Source organism: Oncorhynchus gorbuscha, linkage group LG10, assembly GCF_021184085.1.
Source record: "Oncorhynchus gorbuscha isolate QuinsamMale2020 ecotype Even-year linkage group LG10, OgorEven_v1.0, whole genome shotgun sequence".
NCBI classification, from domain to species: domain Eukaryota; kingdom Metazoa; phylum Chordata; class Actinopteri; order Salmoniformes; family Salmonidae; genus Oncorhynchus; species Oncorhynchus gorbuscha.
Window position 1 is genome coordinate 85871286 of NC_060182.1, and position 25956 is coordinate 85897241.

General features: G+C 44.8%; 2 protein-coding genes across 2 annotated transcripts in view; both read right to left on the minus strand.

The window, feature by feature from the left end:
* Nucleotides 1-876: 876 nt before the first annotated feature.
* eif2s1a (eukaryotic translation initiation factor 2, subunit 1 alpha a) lies at nucleotides 877-5126 on the minus strand. The gene is made up of 8 exons (XM_046367305.1): nucleotides 4970-5126; nucleotides 4148-4396; nucleotides 3975-4054; nucleotides 3557-3708; nucleotides 3230-3336; nucleotides 2991-3088; nucleotides 2654-2797; nucleotides 877-2068 (listed from the first exon to the last, which is right to left on the minus strand). Exons 2-8 carry the CDS (start codon nucleotides 4386-4388, stop codon nucleotides 1943-1945), a joined length of 948 nt encoding a protein of 315 aa, XP_046223261.1. The 5' UTR covers nucleotides 4389-4396; nucleotides 4970-5126; the 3' UTR covers nucleotides 877-1942.
* Nucleotides 5127-5808: 682 nt separating this feature from the next.
* Nucleotides 5809-25956, minus strand: part of pals1a (protein associated with LIN7 1, MAGUK p55 family member a) — a 51812-nt gene continuing 31664 nt past the window's right edge. The window contains exons 4-12 of the mRNA XM_046367715.1: nucleotides 25860-25937; nucleotides 21563-21629; nucleotides 19361-19743; nucleotides 18273-18456; nucleotides 16953-17096; nucleotides 15477-15644; nucleotides 9907-10109; nucleotides 9638-9748; nucleotides 5809-9341 (exon numbers count right to left, since the gene is read on the minus strand). Of these exons, the coding sequence (XP_046223671.1) occupies nucleotides 9165-9341; nucleotides 9638-9748; nucleotides 9907-10109; nucleotides 15477-15644; nucleotides 16953-17096; nucleotides 18273-18456; nucleotides 19361-19743; nucleotides 21563-21629; nucleotides 25860-25937 (1515 nt within the window). The 3' untranslated portion in view covers nucleotides 5809-9164. The remainder of the gene's footprint in view (nucleotides 9342-9637; nucleotides 9749-9906; nucleotides 10110-15476; nucleotides 15645-16952; nucleotides 17097-18272; nucleotides 18457-19360; nucleotides 19744-21562; nucleotides 21630-25859; nucleotides 25938-25956) is intronic.

Sequence of the window (25956 nt, forward strand, 5' to 3'; positions counted from 1 at the left end):
TGGAATATTGGTAGAAATACACCAAATTATTTTTTTAAATCTTGAAATGCTACCAAAATGTCAGTCACCCCATGATTCACCAAACAATATTTTGAAAGAGGAAGCAAAGTACTTTAAGCATTTGAAAAGTGGTTTCCAAAGGTTTGATACCTTTCAATTTATTATATTCCACTCATCACAATGAGCTCATCCTCCTATAGGTTCCCCCACTGCTCCCGGGATGCCCGACATGTTGATGAGGTATTGGGTTGGGCCACCAGAGGCTCATCCACGAAGATCTAGGCGTATATGAAGGGGAGAGAAATATACAATTGATTGAAGGTCCACGAAGCTCCATAGTTTACCACCTCCAAGAGGGTGCTTACTAGCTAGCAATGTTGTCGCTACTGTTAATTCATTTGGCTTGTTTGTCAATTAAACATTTAAAACCTTCAATAGCAGTTTTGCTACAGATGCGTGGCTAGCTTAGCCTAACCAGAGATACTATAATGACGAGATGGTCTTGTCTATGCACAAACAATGGGAGTTGTTGTCCCAAAGGCAGGAAGGCAGACAGTCTGCTTATTGCTGTATCCTCACATGGACAGACATGACGTGAATGCGGCATTGTCAGAAATTTGGGGCCTTTGAGATAAACTTAGGTTATTTGCATAGAGCTTCCTATTGGTTGATTCTGATACTTTCCATGTGGGAAACTCGAGTATCATTTTTCTACGAGTAAGCAAGTTCCCGACACGACGTGAACACGGCAACTACCACCAATTGCTAACAAGAAATGGGATTTGTAGTGCAGACAAACTACAAATGCATCTCACATTTAGGTGGGTGTCACTTTCAATCACTTCTAACCAGACAACACAAATTAATTTGAAAATATTCAACAAAAATAATTTGTTTAATGTTATGTGAAGAATGTAGCCCTGTAAACATAGAAATGAACCCAGAGTAAACTCTTAAAATAGCCTTACAAATGCATCCTTATTAAGATCCATGCAAGTTCAGGATGAGCAGTATACTTCTCCTTTTCTTTCCAACACTTCACTTGAAAAAGAGCGAGGTGGAAAAAGACCAGAAAACCATTGTCCTTATATGGAGTTGGGGAGAAAGACAAGGCCACTTTCAAAACGCCTCAATCGTAAAAAAAATGTCCTTATTTGCTTGATATGCATATCTAATAACAAATGATATTCCAAGAATCTATCTTCAAGTGAACCTCTACTCACTCTACCGTGGTCTCATCCTGTATGTGTAACAAAGAGTTGGCTACAGATCATTAAGTATGGGACCAAGTCACCACCCCACTAATCTCAGTTAACCCAGAGCAAAAATCTGGAGTCATTTGGTCAGATGTTTATGTTTACATAGTCAGTCTACACGAGATGACCACCCCACTAAACCTGGTCCTATTCTCTATTGTATCCTCACTTCCACACAGAGGAGTTGGCTACAGCACAAACAGATTGAACAAGCAGGCTAAACCTAACCCAACCGACCACACTGTTCACCTTTGGGACGCAATTCAAACAGCTAGGGTTCAGTGATAATATGTTTATTTTGTCCATTGGGAGAATGACAGGGGCATTTCCCAGCTCTGTGTTTGGCAGTATGATAGTTAGCACCTGTAGCCGTCTCTCTGGTTCAGTCTTCCTGAGGGTCCCTGGTACTGACCAACAGAGGCTCGTGTTCAGTTGGAGAGACGTTCTAGAATGCACGATTTGATTTGAAATTAAAGTTTGTTGGGGCCTGTATTCATGAAACATCTCAAAGTAGGATTGGTGATCTTGGATCAGTTTAGCCTTTTAAGATCATTATGAATAACATTGACATGGAGGACCTGATCCTAGATCAGCACTCCTACTCAGAGATGCTTTACTAATACTGGCCCTGGACTGTGTATAATTGGTCTTGTCGTTGTATCCAATCCGTCTGTTTTTCTTCTAGATTAGTCCTCTGCCTTGGCCTCCATCTCTCCATCCTCATCATCTCCGTCCACCTCAGCGTTCTCTCTCTCCAGTCGCTCCAGCTGGCGTGCCAGCTCTGTCTCATCGGTGTCTGTCACAACCTTTGCCTGGAGGGGAAAACAACACACAGGAAGACAAAGAAATTGACATTAAATGCACTATGTCCTGAACCTTCTTGCCATTTTTAACGCTGTTTTAATGTGGTATCTCTGGTAAGTAAGATTTCCAATGTATTTATTACATACAGTTGTGGCCAAATATCTCGGCACTCTTGTAGTTTTCTTAAATAATTCGCTATTTATTTTCAAACAAGTTGAAATTGAAAAAAAGTACTATCTCCGGGGTTGTCAATAATTTTGCCCATGCCATTTTTTTTTATTTTCTCAATTTCAAATTGTAAAATTAAGTTTACAATTAAATTGGTTCTGCAATGTTGAAAAGCCAATAAGATGTGGCGACAACCAATTTTTTTTCAATTTCAAATTATTTTAGAAATAGATTATTATTTATGAAAACCACAAGAGTGACAGTATATTTGGCCACAGCTGTATGGCAGGGGTTTCAAGAAAGTTTCCATGAAACCTCCACCACCTCACCCCAACCATTTCCCCTCTCTTCCTGTAGCATCAAAAGACAGCAAAAAATATTTCATCTGCAAATTGGACAATAAAGTTGCATCTTATTGCACTGACGTCCATCTTGATGTTGAAGACTCCTCTCTTCTCCTCGATCTTCTCTTTGATGGCAGCCATGGCCTGGTTGAGGACAGAGAGACCCTCCGTGCGCTCCAGCGTGGTGGTAGTCATGACATAGCGCGGCGGCGCTATCAGATTAATCTGTCAGAGAGCAGAAGACACAGGTTTATAAGGGATACATCATGTGTTGGACTATGTTGTTGTGATACACAGATGTTTTCCCAGACACAGATTAAGCCCACTTTTAATGAATGCTTTTTTAGTCTAGGACTGTACTATGTCTAATCTGGGTTCAGAAAAACAGACTGTTGAGGGGTGTGTTGTTGTTATTGACCTTGATGGGCATGGCCTCTGTGGAGCAGCCTAGACCTGCCCTCAATGCTTCTTTGACAGCATCAATGCCTTCGTAGCCATAGCAGGCCACCTCAATGTCTGGGGGAGAGACGTGTTAGTCATATGTTAGAATAAAATATTATTCTATCACACTATATCAAAACTCATCAAGCTACTGCTATGTAAATGATGTACAAGTAGACAGGTAAGCTTTAGGTGTACTGTACAGCATGTGCATACCTGCTCTGATTTTGACAGCCTGTGGTGTGAGTCTTCTGTTGATGTTGTCAATGAGCACAGCCTTCTCCTCCTCTGTCAGGTCCAGACAATCTAAAATGGCCGGGTCCCTGTGGGCCAAAACAGACATATTAACACATTCAACCCTGGGACGTCCAGTGCAATAGCCAAATAATATGTCTATTGGTGTGGATCTGCTCTAGAACCATTTTCTTCCATTTCTAGTTACAGAACTTTGCTGTTTTCAACACATTGGAACTAGGAAATAATTTTGTGGACCTCAACAAGAGAATCCCCTCCACCAACCCTGACCAGGATGTCAGTACTCACGCCACAGCCTGTTTGAAGACATCATAGGCTCCGTATCCAGGCCTCTTGTACTTCTCATCAAACACCCAGGCGGTACGCGTGAACAGGCTCTCCAGCTGCTCCTCCTTAGTGTACTCCAGAACCTCAGCCACATGCCTCAATATGCTGTACACCTGTCATGGTAATATCAATAATTTTACATATTTATATTGCGTTTTTCAAAGACCCAAAGTCGCTCATGACAAAAGACACACAGGTCTAGGTTTACCGGCAAAAATATTTGAGTATATATATATAATTTGACAACACATTTAAAAGTACTATAATTTAACATAACCAGCCCTTCTGCATTTTCAGCCAAAGGCAAAAGATGACATTGTACTAGCTGGTAGAGGTATTACACTATGAACATGGAGATGTGAGGACTTAGACAACATACCGTTTTGGATTTGGTGAATTTGTCTTCACACTTGATTGCCTCCTCGGGTGAAACTCTTCTCTTGGACAGATCAATATAACCTAGAGAGAGAGTAGGGAAATTAACCATCAATCCTTGGGACCAGGCTACAAAACAAGCCATCACATCCACATAGACAGGACTCTTCCTCTCACCTTTCTCCTTGTCCACTCGGATGACGACCACACACTCGTTGCGTCCAATCCTGATGAGTTTGTTGATGGAGCGGATACGTCTGCGAGACAACTCGCTCAGCAGGATCATGCCTTCGATGTTGTTGTACTCTAACAGGCTAACGTAGGCGCCCATCTCTGCGATGGAGCGCACGTTGACCATCACCACATCTTCCACCTCTGGAAACCTGTGCTGGTAGAATCTACAGCTGAATGACGGCATTCTTCACTCTGTGTGGACGAGGGGATACCATAAAGTATATTGCAGAGGATAGTAGCTAGTTATTGTATTCTCATTCTGCCTGTAGCCACTACCCTATGTCATTATGCCATCTCTGAGGTCTGGACCTTTGTCACAGGCGGTAATGCTTGAAAGAGGCAGACCATTAACGTTATACAGCAAATTATCATAGAACCTGTAGCTGGCCTAGAAGCTAGCTAACTAAAGGATGAGCATATGTTAACTTGTATTAGGACAACTTGCTTGCTACTGTAGCTAGCAACCTTATAGTAAAGGTTGCTAGCTACAGTAGCAAGCAAGGTAACGTTAGTTAGCTAGCTTCTAGTTCAGCTACAATTTTTATTTAGCTAACGTTAGTTAGCTTGTAGTTCAGCTACATTTTTTTGTTATTATTTGTTAGTTAGCCCCATCAGCTAGCTACTGATAATGTATAGAAGAGGATCAGCTGGATAGGATAGCCAGATGAATATGCTAGCTAGCTAACGCCGCTTTGCTGAGTCTCATGCGTTCATCAACAGTTATTCATTCATTCAGAACATAACACTCAGACGTTAAGTACTCACCTTATAGCTACAGATATATCCAAATCTTGATATTTAACTATATCCTTAAGTTGTTACATTAAAATTGTAGTAATTTCAAAAAGTAACAATTTCAAAGATCGAATTCAACTATTTCATCAGCATGCGTGAACATGCGATCTGACCCGGAAGCGGAACTGGAAACCTTCAAAACATTTTTTTCTGATAGCGTTTCCACTTAAATTAGTTTTCTTTTTCCCCACAAGGTGTCGCTCTGAGTGTTTTGAAGCAAGTTAATAAATACTGGACATACTGGTAGATCGATTACGCTTTCACATTGAGTTGACCACTTACATACAGTATTACACAATAAAAATGGCATGAATATGATTCAGAAAGGGGCTCCCGAGTGGCGCATCAGTCTAAGCCACTGCATCTCAGTGCTAGAGGCGTCACTAGACACCTAGGCTGTATCACAACGGGCTGTGCTCGGGAGTCCCATAGGGCGGGCGGCGCACAATTGGCCCAGCGTTGGCCGGGGTAGGCAGTCATTGTGAATAAGAATGTGTTCTTAATTGACATGCCTAGTTAAATAAAGGTTAAATACAACATGTTAGACGTCCTCCAGTGATTTGTGAACTTTTACTGTTGCAAAGTGATATCCCAAGTATAAATACAGTAAAGTACACACACTAAAGGGTAAACTTCAAGGAGTAGGGTATTCAAATCTTTGGTCTGATGTGTCATCTGCTTCCCTCTTTCCTTCCTTGCAGAACATTAGAGGAGCAATAGAGAACAGTGCTGAAGAAATGAAAGAATCAAACACTACTTCTATCAATCTGGTCTTTAATTCACATGAATAATTCCTACAAAAACAGATCTACAGGAATAAAAACGTTTTTTTAATAATATAGTAACCTTACATTCAACAACTCTACTTCCAATAAACAGCTCAACATCTACACAAGGTGTGTTCTGCACAGACTGAAGAGATTATAATGAATCATATTATATGGACAGGGATGACAAGGTCCTAGATCTGTTCTCCAACTCTGAGACAATGAATAAAGCCAATTGTTACAAACTCCTCTGAATATGGCATACATGACAGAAATAGTCAGAGGAGTTGGGTAGAACACAAACAGATCTGGGATCAGGCTTGAATTGAAGGGGTTATGGAGACAGTACCAGCAGAACCTCAGTTCTGGTTCCAGAAGCAATATGAAGGGATGGAAGGGTGGCAGAGTGATGATTCTACAAGTGCATTACTCTGTACATAATACATCTATTTTTAACATTACATATATATCGATGTCAAATATCTAGACACCACAATATCATCAATAATAACCCAAATTAAAATGGTGTTATAATATGTGAAACAGATCTTTGTGAAGACAGTTTCCCCATTGTGTCTACTAGAGATAATACTTACATTTCAGTGAGTCCTGCCTCCACACACACACACACACACACACACACACACACACACACACACACACACACACACACACACACACACACACACACACACACACACACACACACACACACACACACACACAGTTTTTATGTAATTGTAGGCTATTTTTCCCCGCATTTAGGCTTATCGGTTCGTTCAAGTTCATTTCACAGACCCATTTCAGTAACACCTCTGAAAACAAAACACAGATGTATGTCACACATTTAAAATATCGCCTGTGGTGAAAACCATCAGATTAAAAATACAGCATAGATGGATTGTTCATAATGAATCTCAGTGAATTAGAAAATGCTTTTAATATAATCCCACAGACAGCGGTGCTCAGATACTCTTTAGAGTTTTCTGTGAATATAATAGTACTGGTTACATTCACTATGGTTCCACTCCTACAGAGTAGCACAGGAACTATGCATGATGAATACTGAGATAAAACTAAAACTACCCCAGGAGGGTTTAGTGTCAAAACTTTTAAACACCTCTAATAATCTTTCTTCATTATCATAAATGTTGCTTTAAATCCTGGGATTCTGGACAGGACAGTTTTTTGTATTTAGTTATGACCAGGGGTATATTATTTACGCCGATTCTGTTGTAAAAGGTTTAATCTGTTGCAGAGCATTTAGCAACAGAAACCATTTATTACAAACGGAAAACGCTTTGGAACGACAAAATGTCTATTGGACAAATTCAGGCAGGTCCCTCCCCATTTAGTACCATTTGGTTCTTAAAACGGTAAATGGTTTCTGTTGCAAAACTTAATAAATACACTCTATAGCGCTTGGGTAGAAGTGAGAGGTGGTGTTAGGGCTAGTTTATTATCCTCTAGTATGGAGCCGATCCAAAATGAGCAGAACTGGCCTGGTTATGACCCACCATAGATTAAGACCATGCTGGATGACAATGTGAAAATAAAATATCAGAGCTAGCACGGTAGTGTTGATTGGCACGATAGTTTGAAAAGGGTATAAGGCAAGTAGATTAGAATGAGGCAGTGACTCTTAAGCACCTCTCAGATCTAATTATTGTTATGTCAAAACACCAGTTAGATAAACCTCCAGCATTGTGCTGTGCTGTAGGGTAGTGCTGACTTGGGTTCAAATAGCATTTGAAATAATTCAAATACTTTCAGGTTTTGCTTTCATGTACCTGGAGTGCCAGATGGGGGTAGGGTTTGCACTTGTGGGACTATTCTATTGTTCAATCAAGCACAGCTAAAGTATTTGAAATGATTCAAATTGTACTTGAAACCAGGGCTGCTGCAGTGGAAAGAGAGCCCAGATGCTGAGATAATGTAATCCGACACCTGGGTGTGATCACCTCACAGATAGTTTCATTAGGTGAACAAATCCCATCCACGATGATACTTGTAGTAGCCTAATCCCATTCCCATCTGCTATGTTAGAGATCAGAGGCACCTTACTGCCAACACTCACGACTATGGCTGAGTGATGTCAGTTCGACATTAGAGAACACAGACACACCTGACCTCACACACGGACAGAGCATGGGTACAACAACCTCTGTGTAATGTAGGAGAGACATTCACGGACTGGATAATAATATGTCATACATAGAAGCTATGGGTTCTTCTTCTCATCTTTGAAAACTTATTTAAAATACAATATATTTACAATTATAAATAATTATCAAAAGCAGGATAGAAGCATTAATTATATTTCTGCCACAAGTGCCACGTCTTCACATACTTCCTACCTGGAATGTGAATAGTTAATTTAGTGAAGAGAAATACAGAAACAAAAAAAGGACAAATTATCAGAGCAATAATACCTCAAATTAATTTCCCCAGGCAGTCTCAGAAGTGAATAGAAGAGTTCAGTTCAGCATAATAGTGATAAGAGCTGTAACTGTTTCATTCATCTTCAGCTTGTGGTGATTGAGGATCTACCTCCAGTCTCACACAGAGACTGTGGTTGGAGAATTGAGTCAAGGCAAATCTTTAGCGGTGTGTGTGTGTTAGGTAGGGCCCTATACATTTTTTTACCATTTAATAAAAAAAATCTGTAGGATTCCGTTTAGTTTTCCCCCAATACCGTTTTCTTCTTTTAGTTTTTCCAGATTTCCATTTCCCCTTGTTTTTTCAGGTTTTCACTCTCAAAATCACACTTTTTTAAATAGAAAACAACTAAATTGGATGTTCTAAGTCCACAACAATGCTCAAACCACATCTGGAGACCACTTTTGATGTCTAGGAACATTTTTTTTAAATGTTCATTTTCGGGTGTAGTTACCCTTTAATTCCAGTGCTAGCAAGAGGCTGTTGTTTAGCAGTGTTTTTGTAGCTCGCATGCAATGACAGAGTTTGCAAAACAAATACCCACTGGATTGATGCAAATAATATCATTCTGCCAGGTCAGCATAGGCTACTTTGTAGTTAACATTTAAATGAAGGTTTTTGTGAAAGCCTTTCCATCTACCAGAAGACTTTTCATTAGCATCATTGCTAACGGCTACACAAAGTGATAAACGCACGCATTACGCATACAGACGAGGAATTATCTTTGCTTATTCAGAAACTTGCATGAAATAAGAATCACTGATGCATTCTGTTCATGTCTTATGATAAACTTGGGAAAATTAATACATTTAGTTGATCGCCTACAAAGTTCAATAAATGTTAGCATATTGTTGAATTACGTTTCAATATATTGATTCTGTGATTCCGTTCTGTGCATTGCAGATTTTACAGGGCTCTAGTCAGGTTAGCATTGTGGGTGTGTTATACTGCCCCGGCCCTTAGCGTAGCCAGGAGGAGGGGACCCATTGTGGCTCTGTGTCCAGTTTGTTGATCAGCCTCAGCAGCTCCTGATAGGCCTTGTCCTGGTCTGTGTTCACAATGGCTGCATCAAACAGGTGGCCAAAGTTCTGTTCCATCTCACGGGCCTTCTCGATGATGTCACGCAGCTCCTCTGGCTGATGTAGAGAAGGGGTTAGGGATAAGAGAAGGAACACAGCATTTTCCCCAGGTTAGCTTGATGTTTTTCCTAGCCACTGTGCTTCTGCCTCTACATTGCTTGCTCTTTGGGGTTTTATGCTGGGTATCTGCAAAGCACTGACAACTGCTGATGTAAAAAGGGCTTTAGAAAAGACATTCGAATAATGATTAATAGCTAGATGTCAAGTGGATGGGCCAAACTAATCTTACAGACAGGACCCTTCGGGGTCAAAACGATGGAGAAAACAGATGTGGTGTTCGAAGGATTCCGTACCTTTGGGTTCTTGCTCTCTTTGGTCAGGAGGGCTCGCAACCGTTCTTGGGAGGGAGGAGCGATGAAGATAATGTAAGGCTTCAGATCCGAGCTACGCAGAGTCTTCAACGACTGGAGAGAGGATGGAGAGAACTCCCAGTCAGACACGGCAGCAACATAGACAATTTATGTTCTCTTATAATACCTCTTCTTTTCCCTCTCTGTCTGGCCTCCTCTCTCTCTCAACTCTCTATATTATTTCCTTCCCACCAAATCACTCTCCCCCTCACCTGTGTGTGCAGACAGAGCAGGCAGATCTTGCCCATGTTGATGAGTTGGCGGACAGAGTCAGTGCTGGTTCCGTACAGGTTCTTCTCAAACTCTCCAGACTCAATGAACTTCCCTGCAGTGGCGTCCACGTCAAAGGCCTGGCGGGAGACAAAGTGGTAGTCTCTCCCACTCACCTCTACATCACGCCTGTTCCGCGTCGTGTCTGGAATAAGCAAAAATAAAACAAATGATTGACATTTTTATTGATTATTAAAACAAAACAAGAACAGGACAGTGGAAGGGATACAACAGACATTGACTGAAAAATCATATCTGGAATGGATACAAATGATCAAATTCTATACCCTCTAAATGTGTTGAGGAATATTTACTCCCTACAGTACAAAGACATTCTCATTGACAAGAAGGTATTGCCCCTAAAACATCTAGAATCTTTACTACCTAGTACAAGGGATGTATATCGGTGAACATATCAGAATCGGATGATATTAGCTAAAAATGCCAAAAACGGTATCGGCCCGATGTCTAGTTTAACGCCGATGTGCAAAACCGATGTCAAAGCTGATGTACACATAGTGGGGCAAAAAAGTATTTAGTCAGCCACCAATTGTGCAAGTTCTCCCACTTAAAAAGATGAGGCCTGTAATTTTCATCATAGGTACACTTCAACTACGACAGACAAAATTAGAAAAGAAAATCCAGAAAATCACATTGTAGGATTTTTAATGAAGTTATTTGCAAGGAGGCCTACAAAACTGACTCAGCCCATTCCTCCAGACAGATCTGGTGTAACTAACATTCACCCAACTTATTGTGGGAAGCTTGTGTAAGGCTACCTGAAAAATTTGCCCCAATATAAACAATTTAAAGGCAATGCTAGCAAATACTAATTGAGTGTTTGTAAACTTCTGACCCACTGGGAATGTGATGAAAGAAATAAAAGCTGAAATAAATCACTCTACTATTATTCTGACATTTCACATTATTAAAATAAAGCGGTGATCCTAACTGACCTAAGACAGGGAATTTTGACTAGGATTAAATGTCAGGAATTGTGAAAAACTGGGTTAATGTATTTAGCTAAGGTGTATCTAAACGACGTCATGTAAAATTTTGCTCTACACTGCAACACAGCATTCCTAACCTATCAACAAGTCGAGTAGTCAACAAGTCGAGTAGTCATCAAGTCGAGTAGTCATCAAGTCGAGTAGTCATCAAGTCGAGTAGTCATCAAGTCGAGTAGTCATCAAGTCGAGTAGTCATCAAGTCGAGTAGTCATCAAGTCGAGTAGTCATCAAGTCGAGTAGTCATCAAGTCGAGTAGTCATCAAGTCGAGTAGTCATCAAGTCAAGTCATCAAGTCGAGTAGTCATCAAGTCGAGTAGTCATCAAGTCGAGTAGTCATCAAGTCGAGTAGTCATCAAGTCGAGTAGTCATCAAGTCGAGTAGTCATCAAGTCGAGTAGTCATCAAGTCGAGTAGTCATCAAGTCGAGTAGTCATCAAGTCGAGTAGTCATCAAGTCGAGTAGTCAACAAGTCGAGTAGTCAACAAGTCGAGTAGTCAACAAGTCGAGTAGTCATCAAGTCGAGTAGTCATCAAGTCGAGCAGTCATCAAGTCGAGCAGTCATCAAGTCGAGCAGTCATCAAGTCGAGCAGTCATCAAGTCGAGCAGTCATCAAGTCGAGCAGTCATCAAGTCGAGCAGTCATCAAGTCGAGCAGTCATCAAGTCGAGCAGTCATCAAGTCGAGCAGTCATCAAGTCGAGCAGTCATCAAGTCGAGCAGTCATCAAGTCGAGCAGTCATCAAGTCGAGCAGTCATCAAGTCGAGCAGTCATCAAGTCGAGCAGTCATCAAGTCGAGCAGTCATCAAGTCGAGCAGTCATCAAGTCGAGCAGTCATCAAGTCGAGCAGTCATCAAGTCGAGCAGTCATCAAGTCGAGCAGTCATCAAGTCGAGCAGTCATCAAGTCGAGCAGTCATCAAGTCGAGCAGTCATCAAGTCGAGTAGTCATCAAGTCGAGTAGTCAACAAGTCGAGTAGTCAACAAGTCGAGCAGTCATTTGAAAGAATAAGATAATTTCAGCAACAACTCAAAGGCGAAATCCATTAACACCAAGATAATCAACCGTTCTGTCGTGGGTGATGTTGGCTTTCGTGACTGGTCGAGCACCGGTACACATTAACGTTACCAAGTGCGCTATTTTTCAAATGTTGCCCTACCAAGTTACACAGTAATAGCTTCATGACATACTATGGAAGGCCATTTGGGTCTTTGCGTGTCAAAAAATATATTTGACAAGTTAAATACGCTTTTAATTTGACACGTCAAATAGCAGTTTTATTGTAGAATGTTGTGAATTTACACATGCAAGCCAAGCGCCACCACTACGATCAGTAGCACTGTCAAACCTGTACAAAAACGTCTGCAAACAAGCAACCACGAACAATGTGTTTACAATACCGCAATGGTAATAAAGTATTGTTTGTTCGACCGCAACTTCTGGGGTAGCTAGCTAGATTTAGCTTGGTACCAAGGTAGCACCAATACAACCAGCCTGAAAACAATGACCAGTAGAAACTGCAGTGATTTTTACTATCCTTAGCAATGATTTCTGAATTCTTGTGAATAAGTATTAGCTAGGTAGCCACTTGTTGTTCACCAATTGAGCTTCAGTTCATGAAAATAAATAGCTAGTGTGAGGTTCTGTGTTATACACTATAGCCCTTACCATATCATATGTGATGGAATATTATCTGCTGTTGGCTTGTGTGGGTATATGTGTTATGCAACATAGCTGACTTGAGACATTGTTAACAGTTTCAGGGCCATGGGCCTTTCTCGTGATGGAAAAATACAGAATAACATGAAGACAGGAACTGTGCAATGAGTTGTGGGGGCACATTCAGAACGTAGTGTTGCGAGAACAAACGGTCTTTTGTTAGATAACAGGAGCCAGGTGTGAGATAACTGTATTGAGTGTGTGAGCGCCTAGATATTCTACACAACTACAACGACTGACCGCCTAGGAGGCTGGGACCAGCTTGTGCGCCAACAATCAATGATAGGCTGGGTGAGTTTAAACCACGCCCAGTCTCTACTCTGACAGGCCGGCTCGGAAGCAGGAACTACTTCTGTCAAGAGTATATTACAATATCTTTGTCAGGAACAAGTCAGTTCTCTGTTTGCCCTGCGAGGTGTGACAGAGAGCCCGTATATACGAAAATTGCATTTACCACTTATTGCTTAGCTAATAAAAAATACATAGTATACAATTCGGTGACTCAGTGTCATACTTATCCTGTTACCAGATTAAATTGACGCAACCCTTAACACTAGCCAGCCCAAAGCTAACGTTATAAGCAGCCAGCTAGCTTCATCTGGCTCGTGAGGCTCGAACGGACCGGGTTATGTGTTGTGAAGCTAGCCACAATAAGGATTAGGCACAATAGTGGAATTTGCAGTTCGCCTTCAAAATAAAAGTACCTATTTGAAAGTAATGCAGAAGGTTACAATTGGTGGAATCATGCCATATTTAGACTAGGTAATGTTAAACAAGGTTGAAATGTGAAATTGGGTAAAAGTCTACTCGGTGACACCCACAGAACACAACTGTTAAGAGTTTACGCAAATATTAGCGGTGTTGCTCTTATCGCGGGACTGTGACATCACCTCCCCAGTCAGCCTATTGGGTGTATTGACATTCATATTGCACTGTATAGCTTTACCTAATGATTGGGGAGCAATGAAATGGGGTATCAGTCTACTCAATACTCCTCAGAGTTATCGGACTCAAACATCCACGCAGTATTGTTTTTCCTCAGGAATAGTTTTCAATACACATAGGTTGACAATAAATGTGTCTCAATTCACAGTTGTTTGAGTCCCGCGATAAGAGCTACGAAGCTAATGTTCTCTGGGTGTCACTGATCCACAAACCATAAGTAAGGCTGTACAGTGAAATATGTATACTCCCAATGAAATTCTAAAGTATAATACATTCAGAATGATTTTAAAGAGATTTTTTGTCAAATTAACAAATAGTATTTTCTTGATTTTATATAACATTCCAACCTCATTTAGCATGATCTATTCAATTATGGCACTATTCTACTATTTGTATTCATTTGCATCACCGACAATGACAAACTTATTTTGAAGGCTAACCGCAAAGTCTACTATTGTGGCTAATCCTTATTGTGGCTAGCTTCACATAGATGGGTCCGACCATTAATCAAACAAGAACTGTCTTATAAATTAGGGTTATTTTAGAGGACACCTAGCTATATAGTTAGCTAGCTAACTATAAGCTACTGAAACAGATTTGTCGTTTTGCTAAGTTTTTGGAGAAGAACATTGTTTGCATCCATTAGTTAGCTTATCATTTTTTCAATGACCAGCACTGTAGGTGTGCGAGACAACTTTACCAGCATCATAGCATAAGTATTGATGAATCACTGTGACATATGAAATACAAGTGATAATGTAATCAATGTGTAATAACTACGTACAAAATGTATGAACGAGTTAAATTATTATGTGACGTGCAGTCATATATTCAGGTCCTGATTGGTCAACAAGCTTACATGACACATCATAGTGTTATGTGACGTGCAGTCATATTCAGGTCCTGATTGGTCAACAAGCTTACATGACACATCATAGTGTTATGTGACGTGCAGTCAGATTCAGGTCCTGATTGGTCAACAAGCTTACATGACACATCATAGTGTTATGTGACGTACAGTCATATTCAGGTCCTGATTGGTCAACAAGCTTACATGACACATCATAGTGTTATTTGATGTGCATCTTCCTTTGACAGCAAAGACTCAACCGTGTTCCATAGAAATCCTGGTTGAGAATGAAACGACTGAACAAATGAACAACGAAACAGCACAGCAAGTAAGATAAAGAAATAGGTTTTGATTATGTTTTACTGGTAATGGGGACATACATAATTGCTAACAAAATAACTATTTGGTCAGTGTGGTGTGTGTAACCTTTATTTAACTAGGCAAGTCAGTTAAGAACAAATTCTTATTTACAATGACAGCCTACCCCAGCCAAGCCAGGACGATGTTGGGCCAATTGTGCGCCACCCTATGGGACTCCCAATCACGACCAGATGTGATACAGCTTGGATTTGAACCAGGGACTGTAGTGACACCTCTTGCACTGAGATGCAGTGCCTTAGACCACTGCGTCCATGTGTGTGTTAACTATTTAACTGTACTAGAATGCTAAAAAGGCCGCTCAAATTTTAAATGTCGGTATCGTTTTTTTTGTGTCAAGGAAAATATTGGATATCATATCGGCCAAGAATGTCATATGAGTGCATCATTACCTAGTACCCATTGTCTGGAGTCACTCCTACACAAAGCTCGTCCCTCAGCCGGCGCAGTACCTGACGTTTGACAATGAACTAGTACCTACATAGATCAGCCTCATAATACATGCACAGTGAATTCAAGAGAGAGTTTGAGGAAAGCCTTCAGTGACCACTGAGGTGTGCAGTTCAACGGGAAAGTTCACCCTTGAAAATAAACGTTTGATCAATTTGACACTTACGTGGGACCGCTCCCCCAAATCTGTCTGGCTGGCTGGACAGCAGTCTCTGTCTCAAGTCGTTCTGCCCACAGTTGGGAGGACCAATCAGGGCGATGGGTCGCTTTCGATTGGCTGGCTGGTGGTAGAGCGCCATCTCTTCATAGGTCAGGATCTCCTCACTGTCGTTGTCTGGGGAGCAGCAGAGATACAGACAAAGTAGGAACAAGACAGTTTTAGTTTCATTTCAAACACTATTCCTGTCTTGGTATAATGAAAAAGACTTGAGCCTGAGAAAGACATTTAGTTGAAACGCCAACATTTATCCTGTTCTTGTCATTTCTTCTACTATATCTTGGGGTCATTCCAACCACAGTCCATTAAAGTGAAAATACTAACTTTCATAGTACATGGTTTTTTGGCTAAAGCTGGCTAAAGTAAGTGATCTCTCTTTCTCAGGCCTACGGCTACTAGTGCTATTTTTTGCTCAGGTTATAAAATAGTAACCCGGGGTATAAGAGATATGAGTAACAGTCAATAGTGATAAGGAAAGAGTAAGTGTGAATAACTTCACATGCATAATGCATAAGCATTAAAACAAGCACAGTCCGCACATTCCAGAACCAGAGACGAACAGCCCCCCCAGCAACCAGGACTCATATTCACCAAGAGTTTCAGAGTAGTAGTGCTGATCGAGGATCAGGTCCTCCGTGCCCAATATAATCTCATACACTATGATCTAAAATACAAAACTGATCCTAGATCAGCACTCCTACTCTGAGACACTGAATACGGGCCCAGGGTACCCATATTAGGTTCATTCTACACCAGTCTGCAAACATCTCTGCTACAGCACTCTACCACGCTCTACTTCCAGCCATTTGGTCCATGGGGAGTGGGACTAAGAGACTACGCACTCCACACACGGCATCAGCCATCCTAAACTGCAATCAAATAACTGCACGACACCTGCAATATTCACTGAGTGTACAAAACATTACTAACATCTTCCTAATATTGAGTTGTACCCCCCTTTTGCCCCCAGAACAGCCTCAGTTGGTCGGACATGGACTCTACAAGGTGTCAAAAGCATTCCACAGGGATGTTGAGACCAATTCATCCCACAGCTGCGTCAAGTTGGCTGGATATCCTTAGGGTGGTGGACCATTCTTGATACACACAGGAAACTGTTGAGCGTGAAAAACCCAGCAGGGTTTCAGTTCTTGACACAAACCGGTGCGCCTGGCACCTACTGCACTCCTTTTAAAGGCACTTCAATATTATGTCTGACCCATTAGGGTAAGAATGGCACACATACACAACCCATGTCTCAAAGCTTCAAAATCCTTCTTTAACCTGTCTCTTCCCCTTCATCCACACTGATTTGAAGTGGATTTAACAAGTGACATCAGTAAGGGATCATAACCTGATCAGTCGGTCATGGAAAATGCATGGGGGTGTGTGTAATGTACTTGGTGAATTCTTCGGAGCTGGCTTTACCATCATTCTGCTTGACGTTGTAAAGGAGCTTCTTCCTCTTCTTCTTGTTCTTCTTAGCACACCACAGCTTTCCTGACTTCTCTGGCTCTTTATCCTCTTCTATGGTCTGTTTCATGGCCTCCCTCTGCTGCTGGAAGCTCTTGCCTACATTTACAAAGAGAAGAGATGTTGTTAAACACGGTCTGATGATCTACATTGATGACCTGAAACTGGTCCAGTTTGATAGGAGGCATTTTATTTCTCCTTTAATAAACCAGAAAAGTCACATTCAGATAGAAATCTTTTTTTCAAGATAGACCTGGCCAAAAAAGCAACACACACACGCACACACACACACACACACACACACACACACACACACACACACACACACACACACACACACACACACACACACACACACACACACACACACACACACACACACACACACACACACACAAAACTAACTGGAAATAGCATAAGATAACTTTCCGAGGTTTCCAAGCTAAGTTCTCCTTAACAGTCCTTCAATTTGTGTAGAGGCAGGGTAGCGTGCCTGGTACTAGCCCGGCCAGAGGCTGGTTGGGGTCAGGGTAGCGTACCTGGTACTAGCCCGGTCAGGGGCTGGTTGGGGTCAGGGTAGCGTACCTGGTACTAGCCCGGCCAGGGGCTGGTTGGGGTCAGGGTAGCGTACCTGGTACTAGCCCGGCCAGGGGCTGGTTGGGGTCAGGGTAGCGTACCTGGTACTAGCCCGGCCAGGGGCTGGTTGGGGTCAGGGTAGCGTACCTGGTACTAGCCCGGCCAGGGGCTGGTTGGGGTCAGGGTAGCGTACCTGGTACTAGCCCGGCCAGGGGCTGGTTGGGGTCAGGGTAGCATACCTGGTACTAGCCCGGCCAGGGGCTGGTTGGGGTCAGGGTAGCGTACCTGGTACTAACCCGGCCAGGGGCTGGTTGAGGTCAGGGTAGCGTATCTGGTACTAGCCCGGCCAGGGGCTGGTTGAGGTCAGGGTAGCATACCTGGTACTAACCCGGCCAGGGGCTGGTTGGGGTCAGGGTAGCGTACCTGGTACTAACCCAGCCAGATGCTGGTTGGGGTCAGGGTAGCATACCTGGTACTAGCCCGGCCAGGGGCTGGTTGGGGTCAGGGTAGCGTACCTGGTACTAACCCGGCCAGGGGCTGGTTGGGGTCAGGGTAGCGTACCTGGTACTAACCCAGCCAGATGCTGGTTGGGGTCAGGGTAGTGTACCTGGTACTAGCCCAGCCAGGGGCTGGTTGGGGTCATGGTAGTGTACCTGGTACTAACCCAGCCAGATGCTGGTTGGGGTCAGGGTAGTGTACCTGGTACTAGCCCAGCCAGGGGCTGGTTGTCCTCGTCTCCGTCCCTGTAGGCCTGCCACCAGTTGGGGTCGTCCTGGCTAATGATGTGGAGGATGTCTCCCTTCTGGAAGCACAGGCCCAGTTCCCTACACGGCACGTAGGGGTCATCAGACGGGTCGTAGTCAAAGTGAGCCTTCACATGGACCTGGTGGAAAAGAGGACAAGACATTACCTTAGTTTTTCTAGTTAATCTGTATATTCTAGAATTACATTAAGATTAACATTTGTAAATATGGTCATGTAGCAGATGCTCGAATTAAGCAATAAGGCCCGAGAATGTATGTTATATTTTCCATATACCACAAACCCCAGAGGTGCCTTATTACTATTATTAACTGGTTACCAAAGTAATTAGAGCAGTAAAAATAAATGTTTTGTCTGATATACCATGGCTGTCAGCCAATCAGTATTCTGGGCTCGAACCACGCAGTTTATAATCCAAAACCATGTAGTGTTCATAAGGACATATTCAGTATGTGGTGGCCCATGTGGGAATCAAAGCAGTATTGGCTATGGGTCAGAACCATGCTGTCCAACCCACTAAGAACCATTGGAACTTGGAACAGTGTGAATGCTACAGACGGACTGACATCACAGCCAAGGTTTGGATAGAAGCTGAGAAGAGAGGTGGTCGGAGATGGAGATGTGTCTGTACTCCCCAGTCTCTGATGGGCGGGGTTTTGGTCTGTACTCCCCAGTCTCTGATGGGCGGGGTTTTGGTCTGTACTCCCAGTCTCTGATGGGCGGGGTTTTGGTCTGTACTCCCCAGTCTCTGATGGGCGGCGTTTTGGTCTGTACTCCCCAGTCTCTGATGGGCGGGGTTTTGGTCTGTACTCCCCAGTCTCTGATGGGCGGTGTTTTGGTCTGTACTCCCCAGTCTCTGATGGGCGGTGTTTTGGTCTGTACTCCCCAGTCTCTGATGGGCGGCGTTTTGGTCTGTACTCCCCAGTCTCTGATGGGCGGTGTTTTGGTCTGTACTCCCCAGTCTCTGATGGGCGGCGTTTTGGTCTGTACTCCCCAGTCTCTGATGGGCGGGTTTTGGTCTGTACTCCCCAGTCTCTGATGGGCGGGGTTTTGGTCTGTACTCCCCAGTCTCTGATGGGCGGGGTTTTGGTCTGTACTCCCCAGTCTCTGATGGGCGGGGTTTTGGTCTGTACTCCCCAGTCTCTGATGGGCGGGGTTTTGGTCTGTACTCCCCAGTCTCTGATGGGCGGGGTTTTGGTCTGTACTCCCCAGTCTCTGATGGGCGGGGTTTTGGTCTGTACTCCCCAGTCTCTGATGGGCGGGGTTTTTCTGTCTGGGGATAAGGATCCCAGTCTCTGATGGGCAAAGGGTTTCCCTCTGATCTCCACTCCGTACTCCAGTCTCTGAGGGCGGGGTTTTGCCGTACCCCCTTCTCTGATGCGGCTTTTTACTGTCCATGTCCCAGTCTCTGATGGGTGGGAACAGAGTCTGTGATAGATACCCAGTCTCTGATATGAGAGATGATGGCTTTGTCTGAAAAGTCATTCATTGTGCTTTTATAAAGTCTCTTATCAACAGGGTTTACAGATACTGCCTAAAACCCCAGTTGTCAAATCTGATGGGCGGGGTTTTGATCTGTACTCCCTCAAAGCTCTGAGGGGCGGGGTTTTGGTCTGTACTCCCCAATAAGCTTTGATGGGAGGGGTTTTGGAAGAACCAAGGATTTGACAGCTGGGACTTTTCAGACAGCCTATGTCTCTGATGATTCATGACTGTTGGGTGTTTTAAAGTCTGTCTCACCAGTGGGATGTCCCTCTCTGATGGGCGGGGTTTTGACAGTCTCCTCCCCAGAGCCTCTGATGGGTCAGGGGTTTTGCATCTCCTGCTCCGCAACACAGTCATGGGCCAGTCTCTGATGGGTTAGGGTTTTGGTCTGTACTAACCAGACTCTAGCTGCTAGATGGTTGGATGCAGAGACACAGGTTAGACTGGCACACCACGACTCAGGTTAGACTGGCACACCAAGACACAGGTTAGACTGGCACACCAAGACACAGACTCTATACAGTCATGGGCCAGTAGTACCTACTGGGGAGGGACAGGGGACACAGGGGATGTACTGGTCAGAATTACTGGGTTAACTAGACACTTTTATAGGAAAAACAACATCCCTCCCTGTCCTCTCTCCACCAAACAGTCACTGGCCAGCAGCACTGAAAGGCACAGGGGTTTGGTCTGTACTCCCCCAACTCAGTCTCTGATGTCGGCCTGAGGTTGGAAGGTTTTGGTCTGTCACACCTCACTTGCCAGTCTTTAAGGAGATTGATGGGGGGTTTGTCTAGTGGGTGCACTGAAGGTCAAGCTGCCTCACTCTACAGAAACAGGAGATATGCTCCTGCCCCTATGGGCAGTTCTGGCTCAGACAAGGCTTACTTGGAGATAACAATCAGACTTAGTAGGTTTGCTTTACAAGTCACTGAAGGTTAACACACAGGCAGAGATAGGCGCATGAACCCACAGAGACCTGTCTTTAACAGTACTGTAGTCTTTACTTCCAGAGCCCCCTGATATTCTTCTATTTCCTGCCCTGAACCTTAGTCACTGTTCTAGCCGGCTACCACCCAGCCTAGTCACCAGATGGCACATACTCAGGCAGCCTAGTGAACAGAGGCTACCACCCGGTACCCTGCAGGTCACTGTTCTTCCACTTTTCTGATATGAGAGCCTGACTGGCTTTGTCTGAACCCGTGTACTCTACCCTGCAAAGTCACTTTCTAAAGCCCTTTTTACATCAACAGTTGTTTACCACCCGATACTCTACCCTGCAGCCTAGTCACTGTTCTAGCCGGCTGCCACCCGGTACTCTACCCTGCAGCCTAGTCACTGTTCTAGCAAATACCACCCTACTCTACCCTGCAGCCTAGTGACTGTTCTAGCCGGCTACCACCCGGTACTCTACCCTGTCCTAGTGACTGTTCTAGTTGGCTACCACCCGGTCTCAAAGCTCATTGGGAGGGGGATCCCCTGCAGCCAGGACTGTTCTAGCCGGCTGCCTCTCTCCAATAAGCTTCACTGAGAGGCTAATTGAGAAAACAAACACTGGAAGAACCAAGGATTTGACAGCTGGGACTTTTCAGACAGCCTATGTCTACTCATATGATGATTCATGACTGTTGGTGTGTGTTCTAAAGGCTCACCACCCTGGCCTCTCCCTGCAGCCTAGAGACTGTCTTGACTAGATGGCTCCACCCCATTGGTGAGCAGCCTAGTCACTGTTCTAGGGCTACCACCCGGTAGGGGCCCTCCAGCTGCACTCTCCTGCTCCGCAACACAGTCATGGGCCAGAAGCACCGCCTGGGGAGGTACAGGGGACATAGGGTTAGCCTTACTGGGTTAACTAACCAGACTCTAGCTGCTAGATGGTTGGATGCAGAGAGACTGTTCAGGTTAGAGCCTAGTCTGGCACACCACCCGGTACACAGGTTAGTGACTGTTCTAGCACACCAAGACACAGCCTAGTCACTGTTCTAGGCACACCCGGACTCTACCCTGCAGCCTAGTGACTGTTCATACAGTCATGGGCCAGTAGTACCTACTGGGGAGGGACAGGGGTACAGGGGATGTACTGGTCACTGTTACTGCCGGTTAACCCTGCAGACACTTTTATAGGAAAACCAACCTATCACTGTTCTCCCCAGCCTGTCACTGTTCTCCACCAAACAGTCACTGGCCAGCAGCACTGAAAGGCACACCCGGTACTCTACCCTGCAGCCAGTCACTGTTCTGGGTTAACTACCTAGACTTTTACAATATGCTCACACCCACCTAACTGTTCAGTGGCCTTGTGGTTGCAGCCTGTCACTGTTCTGAGGTTACCACCCGGTACTCTACCCTGCAGCCTAGTCACTGTTCTAGCCGGCTACCACCCGGTACTCTACCCTGCAGCCTAGTCACTGTTCTAGCCGGCTACCACCCGGTACTCTACCCTGCAGCCTAGAGACTGTTCTAGATGGCTACCACCCGGTACTCTACCCTGCAGCCTAGAGACTGTTCTAGATGGCTACCACCCGGTACTCTACCCTGCAGCCTAGAGACTGCTGTACATAGAGTCATTGAACACTGGTCACTTTAATAATGTTTAGATGCGGTTTCATGCACTTTGGATGCAGAGACACAGCTGCCTCACACTACAGAAACAGGTTAGACTATGCTTCTGCCCCAAGGGCAGTTCTGGCTCACCACGACAAGGTTAGACTGGAGATAACAATCAGACTTAGACAGGTTTGACTTTACACCACTGAAAGGTTAGACTGGCACACAGGCAGGTTAGACTGGCACACCAAGACATGAACCCACAGAGACCTGGTTTAGTACTGGTCTTTACACCAAGACACTTAGACTGGCACACCACGACACAGGTTAGACTGGCACACCAAGACACAGGTTAGACTGGCACACCACGACACTGTTCTGGCACACCAAGACACAGGTTAGACTGGCACCACCCAGGTTAGACTCTACCCTTAGCAGCCTAGTCACTGGTTAGACTGGCACACCACGACACTCTACCCTGGCAGCCTAGACACAGGTTAGACTGGCACACCACCCAGGTTAGACTGGCTACCCTGCAGCCTAGACTGTTCTAGACACAGGTTAGACTGGCACCCGGTACTCTTACCCTGGCAGCCTAGAGACTGGTTAGACTGGCACACCACCCGGTTAGACTGGCACACCCTGCAGACTGGCACACCACGACACTGGTCTAGACTGGCACACCACCTGGCACACCAAGGTTACTGGCTACCCAAGACACAGGTTAGACTGGCACACCAAGACACAGGTTAGACTGGCACACCAAGACACAGGTTAGACTGGCACACCAAGACACAGGTTAGACTGGCTACCAAGACACAGGTTAGACTGGCACACCCACAGGTTAGCAGCCTAAGACACAGGTTAGACTGGCTACCACCACAGGTTAGACTGGCTACCCTGCAGGTTAGAGGCACTGTTCAGGTTAGATGGCTACCACCACAGGTTAGACTGGCACTTAGACTGGCACACCTGCAGGTTAGACTGGCACACCTGGTTAGACTGGCACACCACGACACAGGTTAGACTGGCACACCACGACACAGGTTAGACTGGTCACTTTAATACTGGCATGTTTACATGCGGTTTCCAAGACACAGGTTGGACTGGCACACCAAGACACAGGTTAGACTGGCACACCAAGACACAGGTTAGACTGGCACACCAAGACACAGGTTAGACTGGCACACCACACCAAGACACAGGTTAGACTGGCACACCAAGACACAGGTTAGACTGGCACACCACGACACAGGTTAGACTGGCACACCACGACACAGGTTAGACTGGCACACCACAGACACAGGTTAGACTGGCACACCAAGACACAGGTTAGACTGGCACACCAAGACACAGGTTAGACTGGCACACCAAGACACAGGTTAGACTGGCACACCAAGACACAGGTTAGACTGGCACACCAAGACACAGGTTAGACTGGCACACCAAGACACAGGTTAGACTGGCACACCAAGACACAGGTTAGACTGGCACACCAAGACACAGGTTAGACTGGCACACCAAGACACAGGTTAGACTGGCACACCAAGACACAGGTTAGACTGGCACACCAAGACACAGGTTAGACTGGCACACCAAGACACAGGTTAGACTGGCACACCAAGACACAGGTTAGACTGGCACACCAAGACACAGGTTAGACTGGCACACCAAGACACAGGTTAGACTGGCACACCAAGACACAGGTTAGACTGGCACACCAAGACACAGGTTAGACTGGCACACCAAGACACAGGTTAGACTGGCACACCAAGACACAGGTTAGACTGGCACACCAAGACACAGGTTAGACTGGCACACCAAGACACAGGTTAGACTGGCACACCACGACACAGGTTAGACTGGCACACCACGACACAGGTTAGACTGGCACACCAAGACACAGGTTAGACTGGCACACCAAGACACAGGTTAGACTGGCACACCAAGACACAGGTTAGACTGGCACACCAAGACACAGGTTAGACTGGCACACCAAGACACAGGTTAGACTGGCACACCAAGACACAGGTTAGACTGGCACACCAAGACACAGGTTAGACTGGCACACCAAGACACAGGTTAGACTGGCACACACTGTATTCTAGTCAAGGCTCATCCTAGATTTATTTTCTGGATTATGTGTGTATTTCTATTAGAAGGTTGGACCAAGAAATACAATTATTTCGCTGCACCTGCACATCTGCAGATCTGTTTATGCGACCAATAAACTTGGATTCGATTCATGTGGAAGGAAGAAAATCCAGGAGGAGAAACATGATATAAGAAACCTTCAGTAAGTAGTAACAGACTAACAGCCATATCATCCCCTGGGGAGAAAGGCCTGGTTAGTTACCTCACTAGGTCTACCTTCTTCCTCTCCTCCATCCTCCTGTGTGTTGGGTCATGTTCAGTAGTGCACACTGTAGCAAAACATTCAGGTAGTACCTCCCTTATCAATCTGTTTCAAACCGTCCCTCCCTACTGAACATGCCCTGGTGTCTCAGAGGAGCAGCATCACTGGCCTCATGAGTGGCGCAGCAGTCTAAGGCACTGCATTGAAGTGCTAGAGACGTCATTAGAGACCCTGGTTTGATTCCAGGCTGTGTCACAACCGGCCGTAAATCGGGAGTCCCAAAGGGTGGCACACAATTGGCTCAGCGTCATACGGGTTAGGGGAGTGTTTGGCAGGGTTAGGGGAGGGTTTGGCAGGGGTAGGCCATAATTGTAAATAAGAATTTGTTCTTAACGGACTTGCTTAGTTAAATAAAATAAAAAATAAATTGTAGATGTGGGGGACAGAGACAAGTCTGAGTGTAAGGGAAAATTAGAAGTGTACAGGGCTCAGGGGAAGACAGCGTGGTCACATTGCAGAAGCAGTGTACAGGGCTCAGGGGAAGACAGCTTGGTCACATTGCAGAAGCAGTGTACAGGGCTCAGGGGAAGACAGCTTGGTCACATTGCAGAAGCAGTATACAGGGCTCAGGAGAAGACAGCTTGGTCACATTGCAGAAGCAGTATACATACAGGGCTCAGGGGAAGACAGCGTGGTCACATTGCAGAAGCAGTATACATACAGGGCTCAGGGGAAGACAGCGTGGTCACATTGCAGAAGCAGTATACATACAGGGCTCAGGGGAAGACAGCGTGGTCACATTGCAGAAGCAGTATACAGGGCTCAGGAGAAGACAGCTTGGTCACATTGCAGAAGCAGTATACAGGGCTCAGGAGAAGACATCGTGGTCATATAGTATAAACGGGTTATGCTATAAACGGGTTATGCTGAGGGGGATACGGGTTATGCTGAGTGGGATACGGGTTATGCTGAGGGGGATACGGGTTATGCTGAGGGGGATACGGGTTATGCTGAGGGGGATACGGGTTATGCTGAGGAGGATACGGGTTATGCTGGGACAGAGATGCAGGTGAGACACAGCGGTTACAAAGAGACACATAATTAGTCATTCCAGTAGGAAAGTATGGAAGCCTCACCTGGACATGTGGTGAGGAGAGCAGGGTGTTGAGCTCCAAACCCTCCTTGTGTTGGCTGTTCTGAACCATAGACTGGACCTGAGGATGAACACACAGG

Coding starts and splice junctions, on each gene's coding strand:
- eif2s1a (XM_046367305.1), bottom strand. CDS start 4,388: ATGCCGTCATTCAGCTGTAGATTCTACCAGCACAGGTTTCCAGAGGTG. Junction 3,337..3,556: donor GTCTTCAAACAGGCTGTGGC/GTGAGTACTGAC, acceptor TTTGGCCCACAG/GGACCCGGCCATTTTAGATT. Junction 2,069..2,653: donor TCTTCAACATCAAGATGGAC/GTCAGTGCAATA, acceptor TTTCCCCTCCAG/GCAAAGGTTGTGACAGACAC.